Source organism: Diadema antillarum, unplaced genomic scaffold, assembly GCF_040938485.1.
Source record: "Diadema antillarum isolate AM-2024a unplaced genomic scaffold, OU_Dant_1.0 seq00001727_RagTag, whole genome shotgun sequence".
Classification (NCBI taxonomy): Eukaryota; Metazoa; Echinodermata; class Echinoidea; order Diadematoida; family Diadematidae; genus Diadema; species Diadema antillarum.
The window spans coordinates 90,134-117,354 of NW_027272414.1; the positions used below are offsets into that span (position 1 = coordinate 90,134).

The window sequence follows — 27,221 nt, forward strand, 5'->3', positions numbered from 1 at the left end:
GTCATTTGAATGAAAAACAATCATAGATTCGTCATACAATCTATATCAAAGCAAAGCTTGGCATTCTCTCTACAAGCTGGCTCATTGCATGTCCAGGGTAAAAAAAAATTATAAAAGTTACATAGATTTAAAGAACAGAATGTTTACCTAAAGCATGACTACGTTGCTGTCTCAGAGTAATGTGACACACAGGAGGTTTACACCATGGCACATAAAGAGTTAAGTGGAATTAATTTCATAACACAAGTACCATTGCTCTGACTGTAATCCCAGGCATCAAATTTGCATTCTTGTACATTGATACTCTGGTATAACATCATGCATGCATCCCCTTCCAATATTTTTGATACAGAGATACAGTGTACTCCCGTTATAATGAACACGGTTATAATAAAATTCCGGTTACAACAAAGTAAATCTTCAGGCCGCAACATTATCCACCTATGTATTTTTATTGTTTACTTATTCGGTTACAACGAAATTTCGATATAACGAATGAAAAGTGCCCGTCCCGCGGACTTTGTTATGCCATGGGTCCACTGTAGCTAAGCAAAGCAGTCAACATTATCTGTCACTATTGACCCACCAATGATGTTGATGGGTCCAAGAAGACCGGCGGGAGTCTGGATCACACCAGACTGGGATGCGGTTGCCGTGGATACAGAGGAGGACACCACTGTGACCACATCATTGCTGGCACTGGATGAGGAAGAGGAGGAGGAGGACGAGACAGAGGCTGTGGAGGATGAGAGCTGAAGCATCCCCCCTCCTTGGTGGGGGACGAGGCCTGGAAGGGTCGTCATGACGCCAATGGGGGTATTGATGAGGTTGTTGCCAGGCTGTACAAGGCCTGAGATGGACAAGATGTTTGTTGTTATTTAAGGATGAACAAAAAATGGAAGAAGGCTGATATTTTTTTTTATATAGATTAAAAACATGTTGTGGCAATTCATAAACCAGACATCAATACACACTGCTGCAAACACACAAAACCAGACACTTGAATACACACACACTTATGCACACACACACACACATACAGTACATACATACATACATGCTCCCATGCTCCCATCAGCACTTCAATAGAATGTTTGAAATACACCAAGAGGCAATTTCTTCGTGGCAAAGAATTAAATGTTATATATCTTATAGCATTTTCACTCTAATGTACAATGAAGAGCGATTTTGTGATTGTATTTGTAGTATAAGACTTCAAGTAATAAGACATTTTTGTTATATTTATATGCATGCATGTCCCTTATGTACAATTGTGAGCAACTCAGCAATTTCACCGCCACAAGTCATGATTTTAATAAACCATGAATAATAATAATCACATCTGCTCTGGACTACCCGGTATTTAATGATTCATATACGTTTTGTTTTAATAAAATAAATTGCTTTAGAATTGTTTGTGTTGTATGTGTAACTACACGAGTAGAGAGGGAAATTCAAAACTCTCATTAACATACAGCTGTACATGGGAAACGTAGGGATTGTTAGTCCAGTTTGAGTTTTTTAATAGGCAGTTGGGGGGGGGGGGAGGAGAGATTGAAAGACCCTGATACTAAGAATATGTACTATATTAAAAACAAATACGCTTATAGTAGTTATCCTTCACTTGTACACTTCACTGTTTTATTCTTTCATTGCATAAGACCAGGAGACCTATATTACAACTTATGATGCCTATATCTGTTGGATGCAAAGTTGATGATGTACATGGAGACATCACAAGCTGCAATATTTGCATACAGCACCACTGTCAGATGAAACTTTCTCTCTTTCAATACTCTCAGCCACATGGAGACCTGAGTGGTGGATATCGTGAGCATTTCTCACATGAACATCATAGGGATAATGTAAAACCAAACATTTTCGCATGCGTGGTCAAAAGCAAGCTAGGGTAACAGGGTGGGTGTGAACTGCTCACCTGTCTGCGATGGGTTGACCAGTGCCATGGCGATGGTCATGGCCATGGCCTGACTGGTGCTGGTCGGAGTGGTCACCCGGCTGCCGGACGGCGAAGGAGTGCCTGTCCTGGCTGGCTGCAGTGAGGGAGGGGTCGCGGCAGGCTGGAGGGAGGGGGTGGAGGAGGGTGGGGGAGTGGGAGGAGGGCCCATGGAACCTGATGGTTGACATTGAGTAGGGAAAAAAAGTCACTTCTCCTACTTTGAGAGAGAATGAAGACTCACTGACATCACATGTAAACCTTCACCGCCATTCTGTAACTGAGCAAAGTATCAGCATAACTATTGTCCATACAGAATATACACACCACAAGATGACATATACTGTAGTGGATGTTGATGCTTGTCACTTAATATATGGAGGGGAAAAAGACATTTTGTCCGATACGTTAACATTCTGGTGATGTAACCAAGCCAACATTTCTAGGTTAAATACTTCATAGCAGTGGTATAGGTGATCTAATTAGTTGCTTTGCTACAACTGTAGCTTCAAAAAGATCAATTTAAGTATGACAACGATAAATATATGTATAACTATTTTTTCATGACTCTTACTAATTCTTTATGTGTACTCCGTGTGTCTCATGAATGCCATATCTGGAGAAAGAAATTATGAATTACTGAAATTCCTCTCAGTAGCTACACTCCGCACACAGAGTTTTCTAGTGGTGCACAAGCTAAGGATTAACCTAGCACACTGCACTGGAAAAAATACCACCCTCTACTGTTTATCGCTGGCTAAAAATCATGAGCAAACTTGTTGTACCATCAAAGAAATCAAGCATGGGTACTTTGCATATATACAGTTACTGAATTGGCAAGGCATTAGCTCTCAAATGTGTACAGTTTCCCACATAAGCTGACGTCAAATGCCACTGAATGACTTAATCAGTGGAAGCTTGGATTTTTGTTTAAAAAACAAAACAAAACAAAACATATTAATGAATAATCCATCATCCATTTCAAAACAAATTTCCATGATTAAATTACAGAATACAACAGCATGACACTGAAATCTTAACAATGATATTATCATATCACACATAAATTTTGATGTAGTAGCCAACTTTTTTTCAAGCGAAAGTAAGATCAAACATTTTGAATACAAATGTAGAAATAAAGGCAACAACAATAACTTTGCAGTAGAGGGAGGCAAATTGAAGAAACTCACAACTGAACAATAATTTTATCAAATATGATTCAAATAAAGGTGTGCATTATATCACAAACAAGGAAAGAATAAAAAACAGGTAGCATATGGCAACTCTTGTCAACAAACACACGAACACATTAAACTTGGACTAAATGCTAGTGTACAAACTTAGAAATGGGAAGAAAAGTGAAAGAAAATGAACAAAACATTGACTGAAAGGCCCGAATTCACGAAGGTGGTACAAATGAAACCATGGTTTAAACCATGGACAAAAACCATGGAGCGCCAAGTGTCGCATGGAATATTTCGTTACAAAATCAGTCATTTCGTTGATGAAATTATTATTTTGTAACGAAATGACAACATTTTGTAACTAAATGAACATGTCGTCCACGAAATGATGATTTCGTTAACGAAACGATCATTTTGTTGACGAAATGACCAATTTCGTAACGAAATATTCCGTGCGACACTTGGCGCTCCATGGTTTAAACCATGGTTTATGGTTTCATTTGTACCACCTTCGTGAATTCGGGCCAAAGAGAACATAGTACAGTGCACTCCCGTTACAACGGACACGGTTATAAAGAAATTTCGTTATAACGAAGGAAAATTTCTGGTCCCAAAATTATCACCATTAAAGTTTATGGTACAAAATTCGTTTATAACAAACACGGTTATAGCAAAATATTCGTTATAACGAAGTCTTTTCTGAGCGCCACTGACAAAGAAAAACATAAGAAATGTGCTCCGTTACAACGAAATGCGGATCGCTTTTGAAAATATGTAGCGGAATCCTAAACTATCATTTTCTATACATGTGTGACAATACAAACAACATCATGCTCTATTTTTAATGTAATACATTTAAATGAAATTAAAAAGGTACTATCCCATTTCACATAGCTTTCCAGCGTATGATTAGTATTCAACAAACAGAATATGATATATGCGGTTCCCTTGTTTTCGATATATAATGTATTTGTTCGGTTATAACGAAAGAAACCTGCCGGTACCAAGCATTTCGTTATAACGGGAGTGCACTGTACAACTTATCACGAGCATCATATATTCAAGATATATAGTATTTAGAAATAATAAAGACATGGCAAAGTTTGGGAAGTGATATAAGTATTTTGATGGAAAACTGCTTATGACTTCATAATGAAAAGTGGTGCCTGTAAACAGAAAAAGATCCCCATACACTATACGACTTGGTGGGCCAAAAATAAATTTTGATAATCGCAAAACCTGGTAAAGACTTTACAGTCTATGAAATTACATATTAATAAAATACAGTTTTTGTGAAACACCCACTGAGTGTCTCTGTTCCTTTTTTTAATCTATTATGATACTTCTCTTTTTTTTTCTCTCTTTTTTTTTCTTTGGGGGGGGGGGGGGGGGGAAGGGGGTAACACTTAAATCCACACAATCCCTTCCCAAATTTTGAAGATAATTGTATTTCTAGATTACATGTTAATGTTCTTACCTGCAGTGTCTTTATACACTGTACCTGGTAATCCTTATGCTTTCTATAGTTTTGGGGAACTAATTTAGTGTAGTTTCTAGCATCACAACAAGCTTTAAAAAATTGCTATATGGTAAATGTAATAGTAATGAACCTTTACACAGATACACAATTATAATTAAGAAGATATGAAGATGAGTCAAAATAAAACAAAAATTTAATACTGTTGAAAGACAGTACCACAGTTGTATTACAAACAAGACATCTTTTTTTTTTAGACAAAACTTGACTCCAAGTACATTGTCAGAGTTGCAATATGATTTTTTTCTATAAATCTATTGTATGCATTTTGAATCCGGTGATTCTATAAACTTCTTTTTTAAATGCATTTGTACATTGGACGTGTATCAGTGGTATGATGATGGCATAGCTTGACTGGATTCACAACTTGGCAATATACCAATCAGAAGCAGACAATCATGGTGGCTTATTGCATGACACAACGTTGGGAAAAAGAGTCGGCAGTGGTGTGCAACAAAAGAATTATCTACTCTTGTGCTTGTTTTACTTTTGTCTGACAAAAATTATATTGTGCTACCTGGAAAGCTTTTAGAAACATGTGCATGATTTATTCTCTTATTGTTTGACACTATGGCTCCACATTGCTCAAAATTTTCTGAGCACAAGAAAAAACAAACAAGAAGAAGGAGATTAATTATAACAAAGGATTTAACAGGCAATTCCATATTTTTATACTCCTCAAGGATACTATATCACTACATTTTGCTTTGCCTTTCCCTTTATCAAACACCTTGCACAATAAATAGATGTAATAAACTTTATTACTCTTATTACTTTATCATTCTTTTCACTCTGAGCCAGGTTTGAGACAGAAATATGGATATCTTTATAGGCAAACTATGTTTACTGTAGGAGCCTTTAAAGCCCTGCTAATGGAAGTAAACAAAAACAAACAAACCATCAACAAAAAAGAAAATGCTTTCTTTATATTTTGCCACCGGTGGCACAAGCCAAGTTGTGAATCCACTGAGCTCTGAGGAAACTTGAGAGAAAAGAGTTTTTTCACCTGGGACCGGAAGGCCGGCCGAGAGAGCTTGCAGGGTTTGTCGGGCGTCAGCAAACCGTCGCTGGATGACGGGAGGGGGCGGGCGGGAGGGGGCTTGCCGCTGTGGGGTCACGAGGGGGGTTCTGAGCTGGCGCAGCTGGGCTCCAACACTAGAACCCAGCAGGGAAACTGGATAGGGGCAGGGGTTGGTGGGTGAGGGTGTGTTACATCATTAAGGGATTAACCCATTAATCATAAGGGAGGGGAGGGCAGTGTGGGCAAGGTTTGGAGTTGGGTTGGATTGTATACGATTGGGAAGGGGATTGGGCAAAGAAGGGTGAAAATATTTTGGCCAGGGAGACAGTGTAATGTGTTGCATGTTTCATAGTATTTGTGTCGATTTTAGCAAGTTTTTCAATATTTTGTCACATATGGAAAAACAATTAGTGGGTGAGAATTTGAAATAAGGGAAAAAAAACAATCATGTTGTGCATTGGCATGATTTTTTTTTTGATTTTTTATGAGCAGCAAAAATATCATCAGTGAATATATGTTTAGATTGCGAGGTATTCATGGTATAGATTGTGCCCATATGTATCATGATATGAATTCACCAGTTGCAGTAGCACAGTGTGAATGTCCAGTTGAAAATTTGCAAGTAAATTGTCACGCAAGTGTTGGTTAAAAATGTTTCAGAGTGTTGGTGACAGGGTATGATGTGACGTGTTAGTTTTGGGGTGTAAGTAGTTGGGGTGGTAAAGTGAACAAGTTGGAGAAAATTTGGCATGTGACAAGAAAGAGAAAACATGAATACAAAGATCACATTCATGCCACAAAGTCACAAAAATATGAACACAATCAACCTGTTTGATTCAAAACTCTACCACTGTTACAGCTACACTGAAGGGGACATTCACCAAGAGCTATAAATGTCAAATATTCATAAATAAACAATGAAATATACAAGTTACTTTAAACAGAACAAAAGAAAGTAGCCAAACTAAAGATTCTAATACCATCTGGTTCAACTTGATGTCACAACAACAACAGAAAAGACAAATTACAAACAATAATGCAAGAGAAATATAACTGATTCTAAACTGAAATTTGTTCTTTCTTTTAAAACCAAAAATCTTACACAGGTCTAATCTGAATGCAAATTGCCACCACAAGACCAAGAGGTAACTGATTTGAGTGCATTCTCGAAACTCTCTCATTTTCAGCCTCATGTGTGTTCATGAAAAGCGATCTGCACATGGCAGTTTGTTACGTACACAATGTCTGAATGGTGCCATGTCTTGCACAAAGGTACACAGTGAAAAGTTACAGAGAAATTGTACATGCAACTTTGCCGTAAGAATTTTGAATGCAATGTTTTCTCACTGATTGGATGGTGGCAGGTTGCATACAGTAGCATGCAAGCCAGAAGAGGAACAACACTATTAAATGATTCCACATTGAAAGAGAAAACATTTGTGACTGTGCATCACAAAACCAACGAAAAGTCGTGTGACCTGATTTTACGCGAGGAGTCAAAATATGTGAAAAGGGTCAATCTATCCTACATTTTCTGAAGGAGCTATTTTTCTTCCTTTCAAGTTTGGAATCATAAAACAAAGGGGAAAATGTCTGTGTGTGGTTTTTTCGTTTTTTCCAGAACATTCTTTTTTTTTCCTTTGTATCACGTAGGCTATCTTGGATTTACAGATGTGGTGCAAGAGAAACCATTCACATACTCTTCACTTTCAACTCTCATAACTTTTGATAGGATGATGACATTGCCTTGAAAGTTGGTATTAGTCATGACTAGAATGTTCTTACTGAGTGTGCAAAACTTCATCTTACTCTGATTGTGATATACCTTCACAATGACTGCTAGAGTTTATCCTGCTCTTTGTCCCGCTCACAGCACAGAGCACCTCTACATGAAAATATGCACTTGAGCAGACCATAAACTTCAAAGCCTCTTTTATCAGTAAACACTTTTCATTATTTAGATGGGTGATGGGTAAATCCATTTGCACTGAGTTTTATGTCATTTTAAAAGCTTAGAATCTGCTCTTAACTAAGAAATCCATGTCTGCGGACACTTTTGTGGTTTTGTGATGCAGGGTCACACACGATGTGGAGTAACATCGAAAGAAAGTAACTGCCAGATACAACATGTGAGGTTTTGCCAACAAGATACCGGAACCTACAAAAGCTTTTGGGACATTACACAAGTAAAAGTCCCCTCTGTGCTGGTTTCTATGTGCATACATGTTTGTGTTTGTGTGAGTGTGTATTTGTGTGTACTTGTGTGTCTATCGGAAGAACAATAAAGTACATGTTAGTGTGTGTGTGTGTGTCTGTGTGTGTGTCTGTATGTGTGTGCCTGTGTGTAAGTAAGCAGGACTGGAGGCTTGGTGTGTATTCTATTTCTAGCATATTTTCTGTCAACCCACAGAAAATAAAAATAAAACAACATTGGACGATTAAAAAAAAAAATGGAATGATGAACATGAAGGAACAATAACAACCAAATGAGCAACAAAAAATGCCATCATACCTGGTGGGGTGGATGGCATGGATGTAGGAGTTCCAACAGGAGAGGGCAGCATATCCTGCTGTGCATTGTTGTTGCTGTTGGCTCTGTAATAGCAATTTCAAAGAAAAATAGAAAAATATCAATAACTTTTCCTCTCTATCCCTGAACACAATCAATAGTATTCAAGACACAGCAAAGTCTTCATCGACATTTCCATCAATCCTCAGCATGCTACATTTGCCTCTTACTATAAGGTCACATATAATTACACATACAGAAACATTGATCTCATAAATCAACAGTTGAACTTTAAATTCTCTCTATAGGAATAGACACCCTTTCCTCATGTTATAACCTTTGGCTACAGAAAGGTGTTGCTGGTTTGCTCCTTTTGTTTGTCTTGGGTATTCAATGGCATATCCTGAATCAATCTTTAATCAGCAGTCTGTAGCATACTGCGCATCAAACTTTGGATGCAGCACTTTAAACCTTCTTTAGGCCACAATTCAACTCAATTCAATTCAATTCCAATCAATTCGAATTTCTTTCAGTTCACAAATTTATGTATGTAAATGAGATGAAGACACAGTGAAATCAATTGGCAATTATTTTTTTTTTTTTAAACCAGCAGCATATAATACATGACATTGTATGTTTATATAAATATGCTTGCCATGACAATGAAATGTAACTTTGAAACATGTTCAGCCAAACTTGGGGGACCTAATAAAAAGCAAAGTATGTAATGTGGAAATCCCTCAAAGAAACTGCAAATACATGTAAATGGAAGAGGACTGAATTTGCATACAGACAATCATATATCCCATATCTCTAAAAGACAAAGTTAGGACAGGACATGGGACAATAACTTGCAACATAAACAGCGACACGGTGCCTCTCCAGTAAGCAGAATGAGAGTGAATTATTCTCCATGTCTTTTAGTCATCTGTAGTCACACAAGATGAATACCAGCATACCTCCTAGGTTCTCAAATACACATCCCACTATATATAGCTGCAAATAAACTCCTGTGACACCTCAAGTTTGTGGTCAAATCATCACAGTCTTGTATAATGAGCAGACCTAGATCCCTGACCCCAGATCCTCTGCAATCAAAGCCTCCCCCCCCCCAAAAAAAAAGGCAAGTACGACAACTTTATGAAATGATCAATAGTTCCAGCCACAAGTTCCCATAACAGTGCACACCAAGGATGTTGCAGAGTTTTGGAGCGCAAATGGAAAGAGAATTTTTTTAAAAGTGTCCTTTCAGTACCTGCTGATGTAAGCTGGTGGCTGTCGTCCGGCCAGCCTGGCCAGAGGGGGACTGAGGAGGGGGATGTTGGTTCCCCCTCCCTGGCCTTGCACCTGCTGCTGACCACCAGCTATCTGGATGATCTGGCCTTGTGAGGTCATGGCTCCTGCAAAGATGGACACAAGTATAAATTGTTAGCAGACATGACACATGAAACTGATGGTGGATTACATATCTTTGAATTAGGTCCTTCAAAAAGTCGTTGTTTTGAAATAATGACTTAGTCTAACACTCTGTATGTGCATCCGTGAACGCCCTTGGACATTTTTTGCATTTTGCAAAATGGCTTGATCAAACAAGCGATTAAGAAAAGACACATAAAAGTAAAAGTGATGGTGGAGATATCCTCCAGCTACCAAGCAGCATGTATGAAATTGTTCCAGTCCCCTAATCTCTGATGACTAGATGCTATTGAGACTAAAAGCAAAATGCAAAAAATAAAAAAATAAAGATTTTTGAACATTTACAGAAAACCTTTCACATGACAAGGGATACTATGTGGTACTGCTTTAATCAGTGTTTTCGTACTGCAGTGATACTACATACTTTTAAGAATTTGGGGATTATTAGTTGCATTTGAGGACTTGTTTCATATTTTTCCCTGCCGTCTGGTGATATACTGTTTGACTGGAACACAACAACATTAGTGTGCCCCATGCCCCTTATGCACAGCACACCATCCACTGTCACACTGGCTAGACTAATAGTACAAGGAAATTACCTGCCAGACCAGACTGAGAGAGCTGGTTGGAGAGGGAAGAGCCGATGCCGGCGGCTGCAGCCGCGTTCAGTGGGAGCTGCAGCTTGAGCGGCTGCTTCAGGTCCAATTGAGCAATGTCGCCCTGTGAGGGATGATTAGAAATTTACCCAACGGATGCCTTTCATGTTAGACTTTTAAAATATGGGATGCACCCTACACCCTATTCAGCAAAGTTTGCATTCACAATGAGAAGTCTACAGTGATCAAGAAGTAGTGTTGTTCTAGCCTTTTCATTAGGTCTTCATGTAGATAACCTACTTAAATAACTGCAAACTGGCTGCTTGTTTCACGTCTACACGTGTATATAAGGGTGTTCAGAAAAAACAAAAATCCTAGTAAAATAGGTTTTGTGGCACAGAATTACAAGTGTGGTGAAGTTGAGCATGAATTCCTTTATAAGTTACAATGGGATGAGGTTTTGTCTACGCTTTCTTTGGAAGCCTAGACAATAGAAGAAGGGAAGAATGGAAGATATTGATTATTAAAATGTGGGATAACATAAAACTCAAAGGACAAAACACATCAACTGTACGAAGAATGTAAACCCATCTGAAATCATGACAGACAATAATTGTCAGATTTAGCTAGTGCATGACAATGCTCACAATATGACTGAAGTAACAATAATGTGTCTTACCCCTGCTCCGACTTGATTATTGCTGTTGTTTTGCTGCAAGCTGCTGGCATCCAGTCTACCCAAGCTGGCTGCTTGCTGGGCCCCTCCTTGTGAAGGGGCGGAGTTGTTGCTGTTGTCTCCACCTCCACCGCTGGCTCCTCCTATTCCAGCTCCAGCTCCTCCTCCTGAGCCAGATGCTCCCTGGCTCCTGGCTCCCTGCTGCGTGGACGGGTAGGCAGTCGTGTTGGGATTCTGGATCAGCTGTGGTGGCTGACCTGCCATAACCCGGGAGATTGTGACTGGCTGCCTAGTCTCCAAAGACAGGCTTTCGGTCAGTTGCTTCAGATACCTAGAATTTTAATGAGTGATGAAGGAACATTGATCATAACAACAGACACATTCATCAATTGTCTTGGTGGTCAGTGGTCTAATATGAGTTTTCTGAGTTAAATAAAACTATATGAAACATACTAATTAAGTCAATATGACGGAAATGCCCTGAAAGCTTTTCTAAAATGAAAGGCTCTCTCATTACAAAAAGAATCAGAAGACGTAAGTACATATAAATGGCACTCTAAAGTGTTTCTTATCATATCAAACATTTACATATCATAATGTGTTACAACTATTTAATGACATACATGTACACACATACACACAGAGTAGATAAGTGTTATATATTATATTACTTATCAAGTAAACATCAGAATTGATATTAACTCCATATACCTTTGAGCATTCTGAAGAGATCCAAGGTAGAATCTGTGAGAAAGTGAAAACACAAGAAGGGTGAAAATAAGGTGTATAGTCTGTCATGTCAATACAACAAAACATAAACACATAATAACATATACACAAAGCACTCTGTATCAAAACAGTGTGAGAAACACCAAATCCCTACAAATGAAGCAGTGGCAGGAAAACGGTGCTGACTGGTACCACATATCTACGAAATCTGACTAAAATATTCTTGTCTGTTTGTTCCCTTCCCTCCCTCTCACCCATCACCCCCTTCCCTTCTTGAAAAGAGGGAAGTAAATTATATCATTTTTAAAGATTCAGTTATCCTTTTGCTCTTCAGTTATACCAATGTTTCATTTCTCACTACAGAAATTGTTCCCCCTCCCCCCAACACTTACTTGGTGAAGTTGGCATCACTGCGTGGGTGCTGGGGGTCAACGGGGTTGTAGTTCCTGTCAATGTACTGCTCTCCCTCATACGTCTGGTCCAGCTGCCGCTGCTGGATCTTCACCCTCACGTGCTGCAGGCGTCCGTTGTCGCGGTTCGTCTCAAGGATGACTTCCTCCACAGGTATCTACAAAAAGATTCAAAGATTCATACAAATTGGGGAGGTGGGCAAGAGGTTAAATGCAATTCACAGCTCTCATACACCTAAAGAAACTACTGAATTTCACTCTCAAATGGAGATAAAGGCATAGGAAATGTTTGAAATAAGTTGTGATAATTCAATTTCATTTGGGTATTCACGAAAATGCAAAATTTTACCCAGAAAGGTACGCTAGAAGTATTGCAATATCAAAGGATATCCAATCATGGTTGCTACACGATGTTTTATGTTCGATTACATTGATGACAATATATACGGCCATAGCATTATCCATCACGGAAGAGTGAATTGCATGCAGCAACTCGTTAGCTGCATGCAATTCAATACTACTGCTAGGGCATGATTTTATCATCACATACTGTAGTAATGCTCTACCAACCCACAGCTGAATGGGGAGGTCACTTCAGGAGTAAAAGATGTGTACTAAATTATTAAACATAAATTTAACAATAAAAAGAATTTCATAAAATTTGATTTCTTAATGAAAAGTACATGTTCCCTCGACTTGTTACTGACACATGTTCAGGGTAGTATTATTTCACCTGCCTTCTCAAAGAGGCAAGTCAAGTGCTCTTTTATTCAGCTAGAAAAGTGTGAATTTTCTTTGTAATTATTTTCTTTATATCATTCTACCCATGACACATCACAAACTGTAGTAGTCTTCTCATCCAGTGATGGTGGCACTGTAACTTAGAGATTTAAGAACTTTTGAACAAGTTGTCCAATTTTCCTCAAACTTTCACCGATAAGTTATACTAATATTGCTGCATTCATTCAATCTACACACTGTATATCTGGGGTAACTTGTCCTATAACAGAGAAGAACACACTAGAACACAAGACTAGGTTCTACCTACCGCTCCACCGCTGTTCCTTTCTCGGGGTCTTTCTGAATGACTGGCATACTGAGAAACCTGTCCAGCATATGAAAGGAAGAAAAGTAGGAATGGCAAAGCCACGTGTAGCTCAATGCATCAGAGTATCGGTCTCCTTGCACATCCTGAATGATCTCAGCAAGTTTGTGCTGATTTTTTTTCAACCTGAAGCTCACCAAATCTTTCTTCATCTTCTTGTGTATTAAACCCAACTTAATTCTGTTGGGGCAATGAATGCTCGGGTCATTTCTTGCATCTTGCAAAGATTTAAAATTTTGTTCACTTCAAACGATGCACAGCCTCCTCTACACATTATAGAGAAAGTGAATTGTTGAGAATGTGAGGCCCAGGTGATAAATACCACATATGAAGTACTATATCCATACATTGAGATTTTCATCAAAACCTTTCTTCATCTCCCAGTGTTACCCAGCCTTCATTCCTCAGCAGCACTGAATGCTCAGGTTATTTCTTGCATCTTGCAAAGATTCTAATTTCATTCACTTCAATCAATGCTATTACAGCACCTCCTCTACACATTATAGGAAATGTGAGTTGCTGGGAACATGTGTAGGTAATACATATCAATCACACACTGACATTTTCCCCAATTTGACTTTGACCTTTCGCCCTTGACAGTCATGTTTTGCCCATAATATGGCCCATCAATTACCCTGTGACATAATTTCCACTTACCAAATTTGATGAAATGTGCACCTGATACTTCTGGAGTCAAGGTGCCAATGGTAACATTCAGAAATTTAATTTTGACCTTTGCTCTAGAACCTTTGACATAAACCAGGTAATGCCAGGGTGGCATTTCATCAAGCCTTTTGCCCAATATATTTTCTGATAAATTTGCTCTCTACCAATTAGTGAAAAGATTTCAGTAGCTTAAAAAAAAAAAAAGCTTGATGAAATGCCCCCCTGAAGTTACTGACCCATTGCCCAGTCAAACCATACGCATGTGTGAACTGACCCTTTGCTCACTATAATTTCTCTCATTTGACTGTTCTCCTTACCCGACAGCTTCTTTTCAATATATCTCTACAATGAGTTCCTTTCTTTAAAAAAAAAAAAATCTCTTCAAAGACCATTGAGACTAAAGATTCTCCTTAAGACGTTACTACAACTTTGACGTTTCCACACTCACCGGAATGTGATCTGGGACGGTAAGATCTAGCTCCCTCTGTTTCCACATGTCAACGCACTGCAGGATGAACAAGAAAAGAAGACAGTCTTTTATGCATGTAGTACGTTCATGTTTCTGATGTTATTTTGGCTATTGTACTGTGATGAGATACATCTGTAGCATCCAGTTGAGCTTAATGACTTAATACACACACCACACTGTCATATACATTGTACCAACTGGCTTTGATAGCTACTAACACTTTCACTGCCACAAGGGGCATTATTAATATGAGCGGTATGGTTTAAGGTTCATATGCTGTTTCACAGGATTAAAAGTTCTTCTACGAAAGAAATTATGAAGATATAGAGATGAAGACAACGGAACATGATGTCCTTGTGATAACTTATCAGTGAGGTTAGTGGTAAACTTAGTGCATTCAGCATTTGTTTTTTAGGGTCACAGTTATTTCACATGATAACTTGCAACAAGGATTGATTCCTTGTATGATACGGTCTGAGGGCAGATGTTTCCCACGTCCAGTATGCATCTTTAAAGAGTAAAAAACAACAACAACAACTCACTGGTTTTCCCACTTTGAGGTTGACCCTCGGTGGAGGGGCTCTTTCCTTCTTCTTGGCAAGGAAGTCATGGAGACGGAGGCCGGGCGGGGCGGGGAAGCTCTTGAAGGTCACCCGGCGATTCCGCGCAACCTGGGAGTATCGCTTCATGCACCTGTTTCAACATCAGGCATCAGCAGTGTTATTCAAATTCATGAAATACTTCCATCGAGATGCTTTCATTGCAACTGATTGACAAATTGCCCTGCATCGGCGCATTACGTCGATGCAGGGCAATTTGTCAATCAGTTGCAATCAGTAGTGTTAATCTATCATAAAACTTGTCCACCATTCCACTCAATTGTCTCTCAACTTAACCCGTTGAGGACAAGTCCTGAGTATACTCGGGCAGGTGTCTATGGGAAATGTGTGTTGTAGCAAAATCAGAACGTCCACAACGGGTTAACTAACATGAAAAAGAATGAATTGACATCAATACTTTCCAGCACATTCAACCTTTGAAAGGACAAATACTAAGAGAAGTATTCCACAGACCATTCAAACCACATACTACAAACAGTGTGAGAGTCAGGTTTATTTGACTGGGCAAACCAGCGCAATCCATTTTCTGTCATGTAATATTGTCATGGTACTTTATTATCACATGCTTTTCTTGTCTAAACTTGAAATATGTTGCACACATGTTATATGTACTTAAGTTCTCTTCAATGTCATTGAGAAGTAAGCATAAAGCTTTGTACTGTACATAATTATTCTGGTGGATTTGCAAAATGGCAATACTGGATGTAAAAAGAAAAAAAATATATAATATTGACTGGCAAAACCACCAGATGCTCACCTCTTGAGTGGCCTGGTGTTAAGACGATGCCTCTCCTGGTGAATCAGGTTCTCGGTGCAAGCCACTGCCATGGAGGGATCGAGGCAGAGCGGCTCCTGCGTCGTCAACAGCAGCTGGCTCTCCAGGGCGAGTTTGTCATCCTGTCACATGGTAAACAAGGAAAAGTAGAAATTACGCGGTGCGTAATATATGTCCCCGCCGGAAGTAGCATTTTGTAGCAAAATGTGCAATATAGGTAAAAAATCAAGGTCAAAGGTCAAAGAAGTCAAAGGTCAAACTTCTGTGTAAAAGTTTTGAAGCCCTCACCTAGTGCCATCACATAAAGCAAACGGAATCGAAATCGGGTTAGAAATGGCGAAGGAGTAGTATTTTATAGCCAATGTACAATACAGGTCAAAAATCAAGGTCAAAGGTCAAAGAAGGCAAAGGTCAAAATTCTGTGTAAAGTTTTGAAGCCCTCACCTAGTGCCATCACATAAAGCAAACGGAATCGAAATCGGGTTAGAAATGGCGAAGGAGTAGCATTTCGTAGCCAATGTACAATACAGGTCAAAAATCAAGGTCAAAGGTCAAAGAAGTCAAAGGTCAAAATTCTGTGTAGAAGTTTTGAAGCCCTCACCTAGTGCCATCACATAAAGCAAACGGAATCGAAATCGGGTTAGAAATGGCGAAGGAGTAGCATTTTGTAGCAAAATGTACAATACAGGTCAAAAATCAAGGTCAAAGGTCAAAGAAGGCAAAGGTCAAAATTCTGTGTACAAGTTTTGAAGCCCTCACCTAGTGCTATCACATAAAGCAAACGGAATCGAAATCGGGTTAGAAATGGCGAAGGAGTAGCATTTTGTAGCAAAATGTACAATATAGGTCAAAAATCAAGGTCAAAGGTCAAAGAAGGCAAAGGTCAAAATTCTGTGTAGAAGTTTTGAAGCCCTCACCTAGTGCCATCACATAAAGCAAACGGAATCGAAATCGGGTTAGAAATGGTGAAGGAGTAGCATTTTGTAGCAAAATGTACAATATAGGTCAAAAATCAAGGTCAAAGGTCAAAGAAGTCAAAGGTCAAAATTCTGTGTACAAGTTTTGAAGCCCTCACCTAGTGCCATCATATAAAGCAAACGGAATCGAAATCGGGTTAGAAATGGCGAAGGAGTAGCATTTTGTAGCAAAATGTACAATATAGGTCAAAGGTCAAGGTCAAAGGTCACGACTGAAATTCTGTGTAGAAGTTTCAAAGCTCCCATGTAGTGCTATCATATAAAGCAAACAGAATAAAAATTGGCTCATAAATGACAGAGAAGTAGCAAATTGAAGATTTTGATCACACACGGACGCACACACGGACACACGGACGGACACACGGACGGACACACGGACGGACACACGGACGGACGGACACACACACGTACGGAGCCCGTTTCATAGTCCCCTGCTCGAACTCGCTCGGCGGGGACAACAATCAAAGTAAAACCTTTGAAACATTTAGCGGGAGTAACTTTTCTTTAAACACTAACAGTATTTTAAACAAACTGGTGCTGTTGTAGATGGTGCACTGACATTTTAGAGGGAACAAGGTATAATATATTGAGAGATTGCATTTTGCTATAGTATTCCAGTTCCATGACATTTGCTCCTGCGACAATATTGCTCCCATGAGATATCTGCATGCTAAGCCAAACATAAATTATAACAAACATAACCCCAATCCTAATCCTCACATCAAACTAAACCTAAAACACTATCACAACCCTAACCCTAAGTCATTGGAGAAAATAAGACCAGAGCAATTGTCACAGGAGCAAATGTCGTGTCACCAGCATTCAAGACCGCTGTGTAAGTCTACGGAAGTGTGTGATGTTTCAGTGAAATTGTATTTGTGGCATAAATCTCTAATTCAAAGTATATAGCACCGCTTTCCCTACAGCATCCATATAATATGATGATAATTTACATCAAAATGCACAAGTTCACTGGAAATCTATCACTTTAAAAAACTCACCATGCTCCATCTTGGATCATTGCTTGTGATAGCATTGATATCATAGGCCAGAGTCTGAAACATAGACATGATTTGAAATAATGTTAGTTGAGTCAAGAGATTTGAAATGATTATGGCAATATAGTGTAAAACAAAATCAAACTATGACCCATATCATCACTCCCTCAGAAAATACCATCAATCCACACACTGTACACCAAAATTATACAAAGTCACAACAAAACTGCATCATAATTAATAATAAAAGGACATTTATATTGCGCAGCTACTATAATGATATACTCTACTCTACTATATAATTAACCCGTTAAGGATGGGCTGATTTTGTTACAACACACATTTCTTATTTACACCTGCCCGAATATACTCGGGACTAGTCCTCACCAGGTTAAGGCAGCCAGTTTTAGTCACTCAAAATTTACTTGATGATTATACATGTGGATACATTTGAAAGGAGTGTACATAGAATATTTTTCACTGTTTTTCATAATTTCCAGCCTGACAGCTGTTCAATTTCTCTGAATTATAAAATGCTCGTCAATAGGAGGTGAAATCTGACATCAAGTCATGACAAATACCAACAGCAATGAAATATTAATAATAGAGGGGCGAAAAAAAGAAAATAAACTCACCTGAGGAGTTGGTCTGAGCAGTATGTGTTTGGAGTTGTATGTCTGACCGTTGGCCGACTGCCTGTAGTCTCTGATTTCAGACACCACGCAGCCACTGTAGAAGATGTTGGACTCTGACTTGTCCAGTAGGTCAACGAGGAGTGGTGGCAACTACAATGGAATCAGATTGTGAGTGAAGACTAACGATGGAAGTTCAATGATAGCAGCTCCTCTCAAATTTTGAGTTGCTGACAAGTAAAAATCTTAGAATTGATATGGCACTTCTATTATATTGTTCTCTGCCCAGCAGCAATTAAATTTCAATGAGAACATGAGTCCATCTCAAATATTGAATATTTCATGAATGTAGTTCCAATTCGCCTGTACCATTCATTCCTCTTAAGCATTCGATATCTTTATCAATGGAAGGACAGCTTTTAAAGCAACAGATTATTCAACATTTGTATATGATGGTCTGCTCCACTGAAATCATTAAACATATGATCTGTTGAACTGAGGTAGAAATGAATTCAATGATCTCTACAAACTATATATCACAAACACAGGCAGAAGTCATTTTGTTACCAAGAGCCTCACTTTATACACTTGATTTACCTATAAAACTAATACTTGCGGCTCAAGTTTTGTTTCACACCAGCTGTGACTACCAAAGCACCTGATGAAATGCTGAGATCTGACTTGCTGTTTGCATTACACTTGAAAAGAACTTTATAAAAAATCTGCACTTCACATCTGTTCACAAGTACACTTTATATAACAATCACTAAAGCACCAAAGAGGTCTTACTACCATCTACAACAAGATCATAAATATGGGGTAATATAGAAAATAAAAATGAAAATACCTCCTCTGCATCCAGGTAGTCAAGGAAGTCAGATTCCTATGAGGGGGAAAGAGATACAAAGCACATGAAGATTTAAGACAAAGGGACATCTTCACCAAGAAAAGAAAGCAGGAACACTAAAAAGGAATTTTGTGAATTTCTGTGTGCAAAATGAATGGAGAGCTGCTCAACAAATACATCACAAAAAGTTGCCAATTTGTCTTACTTTCTAAACATCAACAGTTCATAACTTTCTTTGTGTGTCTGATTTTTTTTTTTTACCAAAGTTTCATTGACTTGCTCCGATTTTTCCCTTTTTCAAGTATCAGGGCAATTTCCCCGAGGACAATTATCCTCCAGCTGAATGCTGGTTAATGATAAGGTTAGAGTAAAGATTAGGGATAGGGTTACGTTTAGGATTAGAGTTTGGATTAGGGTTAGGATTACTTTCAGGATTAGGATTAGGGTTAGGGTCAGCCAGGGGAAAGGTGCGGGGTAATTGTCCACGGGGTAATTGCCCTAGAACCCGGTTTTCATACAAAGCAATAAAATATCAGGATGGATTTTCCCTTTAAAATTGAATTACACACCATGTACAAGTTATAAAACTCAGAAATCGAATGAGAATTACGAAATTTGAAAGTGAAAATTTGAAAGAACATGAGAAAGGTTCAAATACATTGCTGTGGTAGCAACAGCTGAAGAAATAATTTGTGGCGACAGTACATTACACCCATTGTTACAAATTACAGTTTGTTCATGTTGTTTGCTTTAATAGTTCTAGTGCCTTGGCTCAAATTGAGTGAGATAGGCTCTCGTAATGTTATTACGCAATGTTCTAGACATGAGTACTTGAAACTGCATGAAGATAACACAGATAATCAAATCTTGAAAAATGCTACCTATCGTAGCAAGAGCATTTGCACTTTATATCCATGTCAATCTGCTGTTTTTTACTCTGCAAATAACATCATTAAGACAGACTACGTCCCAGATTTCAGGATAGAAAGAAAGGAAACTTACATCATACGGCAACTTGAGCGTCTCTGCATCTACACAGGAAATCACAATGGAGAATAAAAGAGAACATTTGATGTTTCATGCTATGAAAATTACTGAGTGCTTCACAAAGCATTGCTTCACAAAGCAGGGAGTGTTGTAATCATAACAGTGGTGCAAGGCAGCATTACACTTCTTTGTAACTGTTTATGTAATCATATAGAACTGAAATGTTGAGAGAAGCATCCATTCCAACCCCCTCCCCTCCTCTCTTACTGCATTTACATAGTACTGTTGCAATCACCCATGAAGCAAAGTGCATGTTGCTCTAATTACAGTTGAGCAAGAATGTAAACAGTTCACTGAGCAAGAGTGTAACACAAATTAACATCTAATTAGTTACTGGAAGGAGAAATAAGAGCCTAACCCACTTCAGTTTCAGTTTAGTTTATTTTCATATTTCTCAAAAATAGCAATAAATTGTGGTAACAAAATATATTTGGTGTGCTTTTCTTTTGTTCTTTTTACATGCACAAAAAGACAAAATTATCAAATCTCAGAAAAGAAATACACAATACACTGTAAATGTCATAAAAGGTCCCATTCAGATACTGTACATGAAAGGCAACAGAGATAGAAACATGAAGGAAACCTATGAACAGCTACAGCTCGCAGGAATTACGGGTTTCCAAATATAGGTTCTTAGCATCATATACCTCTACCGTCTTTACTTCGTAACATGAGGGAGAAGCCCTGGTTGCCAGGATATAAGTTGACAATTAGACAGGTCAGCTTGTCCCGAGTGGCTAGTTTGTCAAGGAGATGTGTGCTGCTCTTCAGATGCTGCAAAAAAAAAAAAAAATTTAATAGAGTTTTAACAATCATGCATTGCAAATAGAGTCAAACCTGTCTTAGCGACCACCTGCAGTATACGACCACTAAAAACAATTCCTCCGAGAGAAAAAGCACATTAAAGAACTTATCTATAGTGGCCACCTGTCAATAATGACCACTTTTTTGTCTCCCTTGGGTGGCCGCTATAGACAGGTTTGACTGTACATTCAACCTTGCCAAAGTCAAATCCAAAGGGACCCCAAAAAATCCTTTAAATTATGTGAATTTCGACTTGCACATCTAAATTAACATACATTGTATGTTTATATCCTGTCAACGTAGAATTTCTCTTCAACTTTGCTAAGTTTTTGACTTGTATAAGGTCAACTGAAGATGAAGGAGTATGGGGAATCTCTGGTGCAACATAAGATATTGCATTCCAGAGATATAAAAAATATCCAATGATGCATTCCTCATTGATTCACACACACCCCTAATAACATCAAGATGAAATTCAACACATAAGTTAAAATAACTGATGTACTCCTTGAGGTGAAGAATACATGCAGTATCACATCCCTGGAGAACATCTAAAAGTGAGGTTACTAATGGGACTGCAGATTTTATCTCGATGTACATATAACACATACATGCATAACATGTAAGGAACTTAAAACCTGTACATTGTATGTTTACATATCAGCTGTCCATTTGTGTACTGATATACTATCAAATTCAGAAGTCTTACTTTGTTTTCTGATTCCTTGTTGCATTCTTCCACATACAATTCCTGCAGTCGTTGATGGATAGATTTCCTGCATGGAAAGGTCAAGAGAAAAATATTTATTACAAACCCAGAAATGTGTTTTTTGAGCTACAATTCCAGGCTGAGGCGTGATAATCCATCCTAAAGCTGAGATGAAAATCAATTAGCCTGTCACGTAACACTTTAGTGCAAAATGCAATCTCTTCACCGCTTCATGTCTTAGAAATCAAGTGAGCTCGATTGAGATGATAAAACATCCTCATGAATGTCTTTGCAAAGAAAAATTACCATTAAACCAGGAACTTTTATCACACAAATCACAAGAAGTAGACGTAAAAATTACAAAAGTTTGATTTATTTCATCATTCTCATTTGCCCTTCTCTACAGAACTTTGTGAAGACATCTACTGACAACTGCAAGTAAGAATAACCACCACTGCTTTTCAGCCACAGAATCTGGAGTCAGATCTTTGTCCCGATTAAGCAACTGTTCAGGTTGAATAGGGTTAGAAATCTTTGCACTGTGGGATTGTGGGTAGAATAAGCATGCATACATACATTGTCTGGAAATCAATCCTGATCTAAGTCCCAATTAAACAAAGGCAGCTGTACAGTAGTGATCAATGTTGACAGAACACTTACCATTTGCTGGAACTCGGGTATTTTACTTTGGGCTTCTTTTCCACTGCCCTTATAACTTGCTGCAGGAAACAAACAAATAAACAAACAAATAAAACTCAAAAAGTATGAAACATACTAGTCAGATGATAAGAAAGAATGTTTGGGAGGCTTAGAAAAATGATAAATAGATGACTGCAAACTCGTTTATTTTTTCTTAGGTTAAAAAAAAAAATCACACCATGTCCTATTGTGTAATGGATATAATCTGACAAGAATTCAACAACTTTGGACTATGACGTAAGTTAACAAATAAATGGAAATGGAAATCCAGTTCTGAACTAGTGATGAGAGTTTTGGGTTGAACTCATCATACTCCAGTTGTTTAAACATGTCAATAAGTTGTACATAAGTAAAACATTCTGTCATGTTGTACAGATTTATCTGACATTACTACGACAAATATTTCACTCAAAATTACCTCAGCTTGCAAGATTGCTTCTTCCAAGCTGGAAGCCTAAAACAAAAAAAGAGAAACAGACAGAGAGACATGAATGAAGCCAGTGATTGACAAACACCATACAAATTTCTTATCATCCTTTTTGATAGGCAATATGTAATGAAAGTATGAGGTGATCCCTCACATTTATCTCCAAGTTAAATTATCCTTCCGGTTTACGCCAGGTTCAAGTGTGTACATGTGTGTCACGCACAAACACACTGCTATAGCTTCTGACCATTCGAGCATTGAGAATTTAGGGTTTCTGGGACAAACACTGAACTAGGGCCTTCTATAGCTCAGTCAGTAGAGCACCGGGCTAGCATCCGGAGGTCTTGGGTTCAAATCCCGATGGAATCCCATTTTCTTTGCTTAATTTTCCACTGATAGATTACATTCATGGCTGATTTACAAGTTACACTTTTGTATTATGCCATCCGATTTGCATGATTAATATTTGTCTGGATCTAATGTTCTACCTCTCCAATGAAATTTTCCAAGACAGACAAATCACACAATAAATGATGCTCACTCCAAATCTTCTCATGGCAGAATATTTTCAATATAGTATAGTTCCTTTTTTTTTCTATTTCAGCTTCATCACAAACTGCTGTAGTCCTACATAGCTATAACATGCAGGATGTACAGTGATCCCTATGAAGGTGGAACACAAAATTGAAATATAAAACGTCACATCATGATAAAGAACAAAGCACAACAAAGTTCAGTGCAGGCAATTGAAAGTACTTACCATGATTATGGGAAGTTCAAGCTACAATTTCTTCAGAATCATGTTCACTCAACATCAATCTACAAAAGATAAAGAGTGAATTTAATGATTATGAGTGTCAAAAACTAAATTTCAGTATGAATATGCATACACAGTTACAATGAAAACTGATTTGGGTCAATAGAAATATGATACCATGTTTAAAAGCAATATATTTCTCAGTGGTTTTATTTTCGTAAATTTTACTAGTTAAAGGACAAGTTCACCTTCATAGACATGTGGGTTGAGTGAATGCAGCAATATTAGTAGAACACAACAGTAAGAGTTTGAGCAAAAACGGACAATCCGTTAAAAAGTTATGAATTTTTGAAGTTTCTGCTCAGTCACGGCTGGATGAAAAGACTACTATAGCTTGTGATGTCACATGAGTACAGTGATATAAAGAAAGAATAAAGAAAATTCAACATATTTCCATTTTTCTCCCATAACAAAAGAACACTCGACTTCTCTCTTTCAAAAGGCAGGGGGAATGATATTACCCTTAACATACGTCAGTAGCAAGTCGAAGAACTGTGCACTTTATTCAAAAAGTAAAGTTTTGTGAAATTCTCTTTTTATTTTCCTTATATAGTTGTACGCATGTGACATCATATACTGTAGTAGTCTTCTCTTCCAGCAGTGACTGCGCAGATACTTAAAATATTCGTAACTTTTGAACGGATAGTCCAATTTTCCTCAAACTTTCACTGATGTGTTCTACTAATATTGCTGCATTCTCTCAATCCTTATGCCTATGAAGGTGGACTTGTCCTTTAAGTGATATATGACTCATGAAACAATGGTCTGTTCTAAAACTCAAGGGACTGCGATGGGACGGAATTTGATATATCTGAGTTTTTTGCTCACAAAAGAAATTTTAACACAATTGCAGCCATATATCCTTACAAATGTGTCAATGAAACATAACCCTAACCCTAATCCTAATCCTCACATCAAACTAAACCTAAAACCCCTATGACAGCCCTAACCCTAACCCGGACTCCTTGGAGAAAATAAGACCCAAGCAATTGTCGCAGTCCTGAGGAAATGTATTGTCACCTTGTATCCATGTAGATATCTCAAATTGTACTAAACCAAACTGCACCAACAATTACACAAATTATTACAGGAGCTTATATCCAGTCACTATCATAAATCGTTGCTTGTCATTAATTAAGGTCTATGCCACTATGGAGCCTGGGTCTGGGAAGGAAGGCCTTTCTTACTGTATGATCACCAGCGTGGCTTAGCTCCTGGGCATATTTGTGACCCGCTGCAACAAAAGGATCCGAAAGTCGGGGGAGGACAATTTTCTGAAAATGACATGACATTATTCCCTTACCGTACTCTTCCACTTTAATTTCATATACCGGGATAACACCACTCATAAAAGTCCTCGGTTGCGGAGATATCGATGATTTTATTAGCACATGTTGAGTGGTTTAGGAAATCAGCATTTCGAGAAAACTGCCTTTAAAGCTTCCTTCCAATGCTATCATGATCAAGGGGAGGCACGACAGTTTTCACCTCTTGACAATACAAGGTATGCTCCTAGCAACCTCCGCAATGTTCATTCAAGCTCAGTGCCAGCGGTCTACGCATGACCAATCGGTAACCAGGATGCCACGCACTGACAAATAAGAATAATCCCTCGTTGCTAGGGGCGGAGTCTAGCTGCTGCGCTAAATCCGAATCTTCGGACACGTTTCTGTTCCATTGAAAGTCAGAAAATCATGGTCCAGAAAAACGCTAATTTCTTGCCTTTCCTTCGATCATTTAGTTTTACCTTCGAATTTCGGCAGATGATAATGACAGATGATACATTAAACTACAACACATGCCAAAAAAAAAAAAATCAGATCGTTTTGACTGATCTTATTCTTGATAATCTGACTTCAAACTCGATTTTCTCGGCTCAGCCGTCACTAACGGGCGTCAGCAACATTGCCCACCCCATTGCTGGGATCCTTTGCTTTTACAAAAAATGTAAGTTAACTAGATCTACAGTACACAGTCTAAACACCTGTAGACTTTACTGCGACCAGCAGCCCCATACGCATAGCGTAATGGGGCTGCGGACTATAGCATTCAGGATCGTGACTAGGTAGTATCGCACCCAAATATCAACTTTAAATCGAAAAATTTATTCAATTTGAAGACTTACCAGTGAAGTTTAAAGTATTTACAATACTGGGTTCGTGCAACATTTGGTTCTGTCAATAGTTCCTTTCTCACTGTTCGAATTGATGACTTAATGTGACTCGGTCGAGAGAAACCTGGGAGAGCCACACTGCATTGACGGCCAGCACATGCGCACAAATTTCTAATCCATTGACTGAATAAGATGTATGTGTGCGCATGCGCTGGCCATCAATTCAGTGTAGCTTTCACAGGTTTCTCTCGACCGAGTCACATTAAGTCATCAATTCGAACAGAAAGGGACTATTGACAGAACCAAACGTTGCACGAACCCTGTTGTCAATACTTCAACTTCACTGTTAAATCTTCAAATTGAATAAATTTTTCGATTTAAAGTTGATATTTGGGCGCGATACTACCTAGTCACGATCCTGAATGCTACAGACCGCAGATCAGCCCCATCCATATAGTGCTAAAGTGGCATTAACGTGTTAGACCATTAGACTCTACGCTATGCGTATGGGGCTGCTGGTCGTAGTTACTGTAGACTATATCTAAACTAGTATTACTATGATCTAAATTCTCAACTAATGTAGACTCTTGAAGTTGTGCCTTGTGGTAGTACTCTAGGCCTGCCCTACTAATTACAGCCGTAGAACAGGGTTTTGCAATTTTACTGCTATAACCGTATAACAAAATTAGTGCTTATGACGTCTCGATACACATCGCAAAGTCAATACATGGGACTGTACTACAAAACTCGGGCGTTGTTAAGCCAGGAGAACAGACTTTCACATTAAATTCCCACGCTGTTTCACTTCTATTACCTCGGTTTACATTCTAAACACATTTTTTCACCTATTATCAATCAACACAATGAAAATCGCCAGATAGATCTTTAAATATGACTCTTGAATTACGGCGAACTTACCACCAACATGCAACAGTCCACTCCAGCATCATCGATCGACAGACTCACCTGGAGTGTGACGTCACGATCTGAGAAATCCGTGCGGTGACTGAGTATGACATGTGTAGGCCCCATGTCACAATGGAAATTGACAAAAGTTGCCAAAAATTGACAAAATTGACAAAGATTGCGCAACATTATGCAAAGTTGACATGCAAGTTTAGGCAACTTTGCATTTGCTTGCGCAACTTTGCGCCATTTCCGGCAATTTTGCGCCCATTTCTGGCAATTTTCCGCAACTTCCGGCAATTTTGCGCAACCTTGCACCATTTCCGGCAATTTTGCGCAACCTTGCGCCATTTCCGGCAATTTTGCGCAACCTTGCGCCATTTCCGGCAATTTTGCGCAACCTTGCGCCATTTCCGGCAATTTTGCGCCCATTTCTGGCAATTTTCCGCAACTTCCGGCAATTTTGTGCCCATCAACTTCTGACAATTTTCCGCAACTTCCGGCAATTTTGCGCAACTTTGCGCCATGTCCAGCAATTTTACGCAACTTCGTGCCATTTTCCGGCATTTCTGTGCAAT

General features: G+C 38.6%; 1 protein-coding gene across 1 annotated transcript in view; it reads right to left on the minus strand.

Annotated features, from left to right (window-relative positions):
* LOC139711894 (uncharacterized) overlaps positions 1–26,696 on the minus strand; it is a 29,725-nt gene extending 3,029 nt beyond the window's left edge. The window contains exons 1-24 of the mRNA XM_071623740.1: positions 26,656–26,696; positions 23,568–23,626; positions 22,799–22,834; positions 22,342–22,400; positions 21,682–21,748; positions 20,816–20,942; positions 20,124–20,152; positions 19,122–19,157; positions 18,278–18,427; positions 17,646–17,699; positions 15,650–15,789; positions 14,815–14,965; positions 14,252–14,308; positions 13,081–13,137; positions 12,015–12,190; positions 11,605–11,637; positions 10,897–11,224; positions 10,221–10,341; positions 9,461–9,605; positions 8,209–8,291; positions 5,682–5,849; positions 1,937–2,131; positions 727–850; positions 587–693 (exon numbers count right to left, since the gene is read on the minus strand). Of these exons, the coding sequence (XP_071479841.1) occupies positions 587–693; positions 727–850; positions 1,937–2,131; positions 5,682–5,849; positions 8,209–8,291; positions 9,461–9,605; positions 10,221–10,341; positions 10,897–11,224; positions 11,605–11,637; positions 12,015–12,190; positions 13,081–13,137; positions 14,252–14,308; positions 14,815–14,965; positions 15,650–15,789; positions 17,646–17,699; positions 18,278–18,427; positions 19,122–19,157; positions 20,124–20,152; positions 20,816–20,942; positions 21,682–21,748; positions 22,342–22,400; positions 22,799–22,834; positions 23,568–23,570 (2,446 nt within the window). The 5' untranslated portion in view covers positions 23,571–23,626; positions 26,656–26,696. The remainder of the gene's footprint in view (positions 1–586; positions 694–726; positions 851–1,936; positions 2,132–5,681; positions 5,850–8,208; positions 8,292–9,460; positions 9,606–10,220; positions 10,342–10,896; positions 11,225–11,604; positions 11,638–12,014; positions 12,191–13,080; positions 13,138–14,251; positions 14,309–14,814; positions 14,966–15,649; positions 15,790–17,645; positions 17,700–18,277; positions 18,428–19,121; positions 19,158–20,123; positions 20,153–20,815; positions 20,943–21,681; positions 21,749–22,341; positions 22,401–22,798; positions 22,835–23,567; positions 23,627–26,655) is intronic.
* Positions 26,697–27,221: the final 525 nt, after the last annotated feature.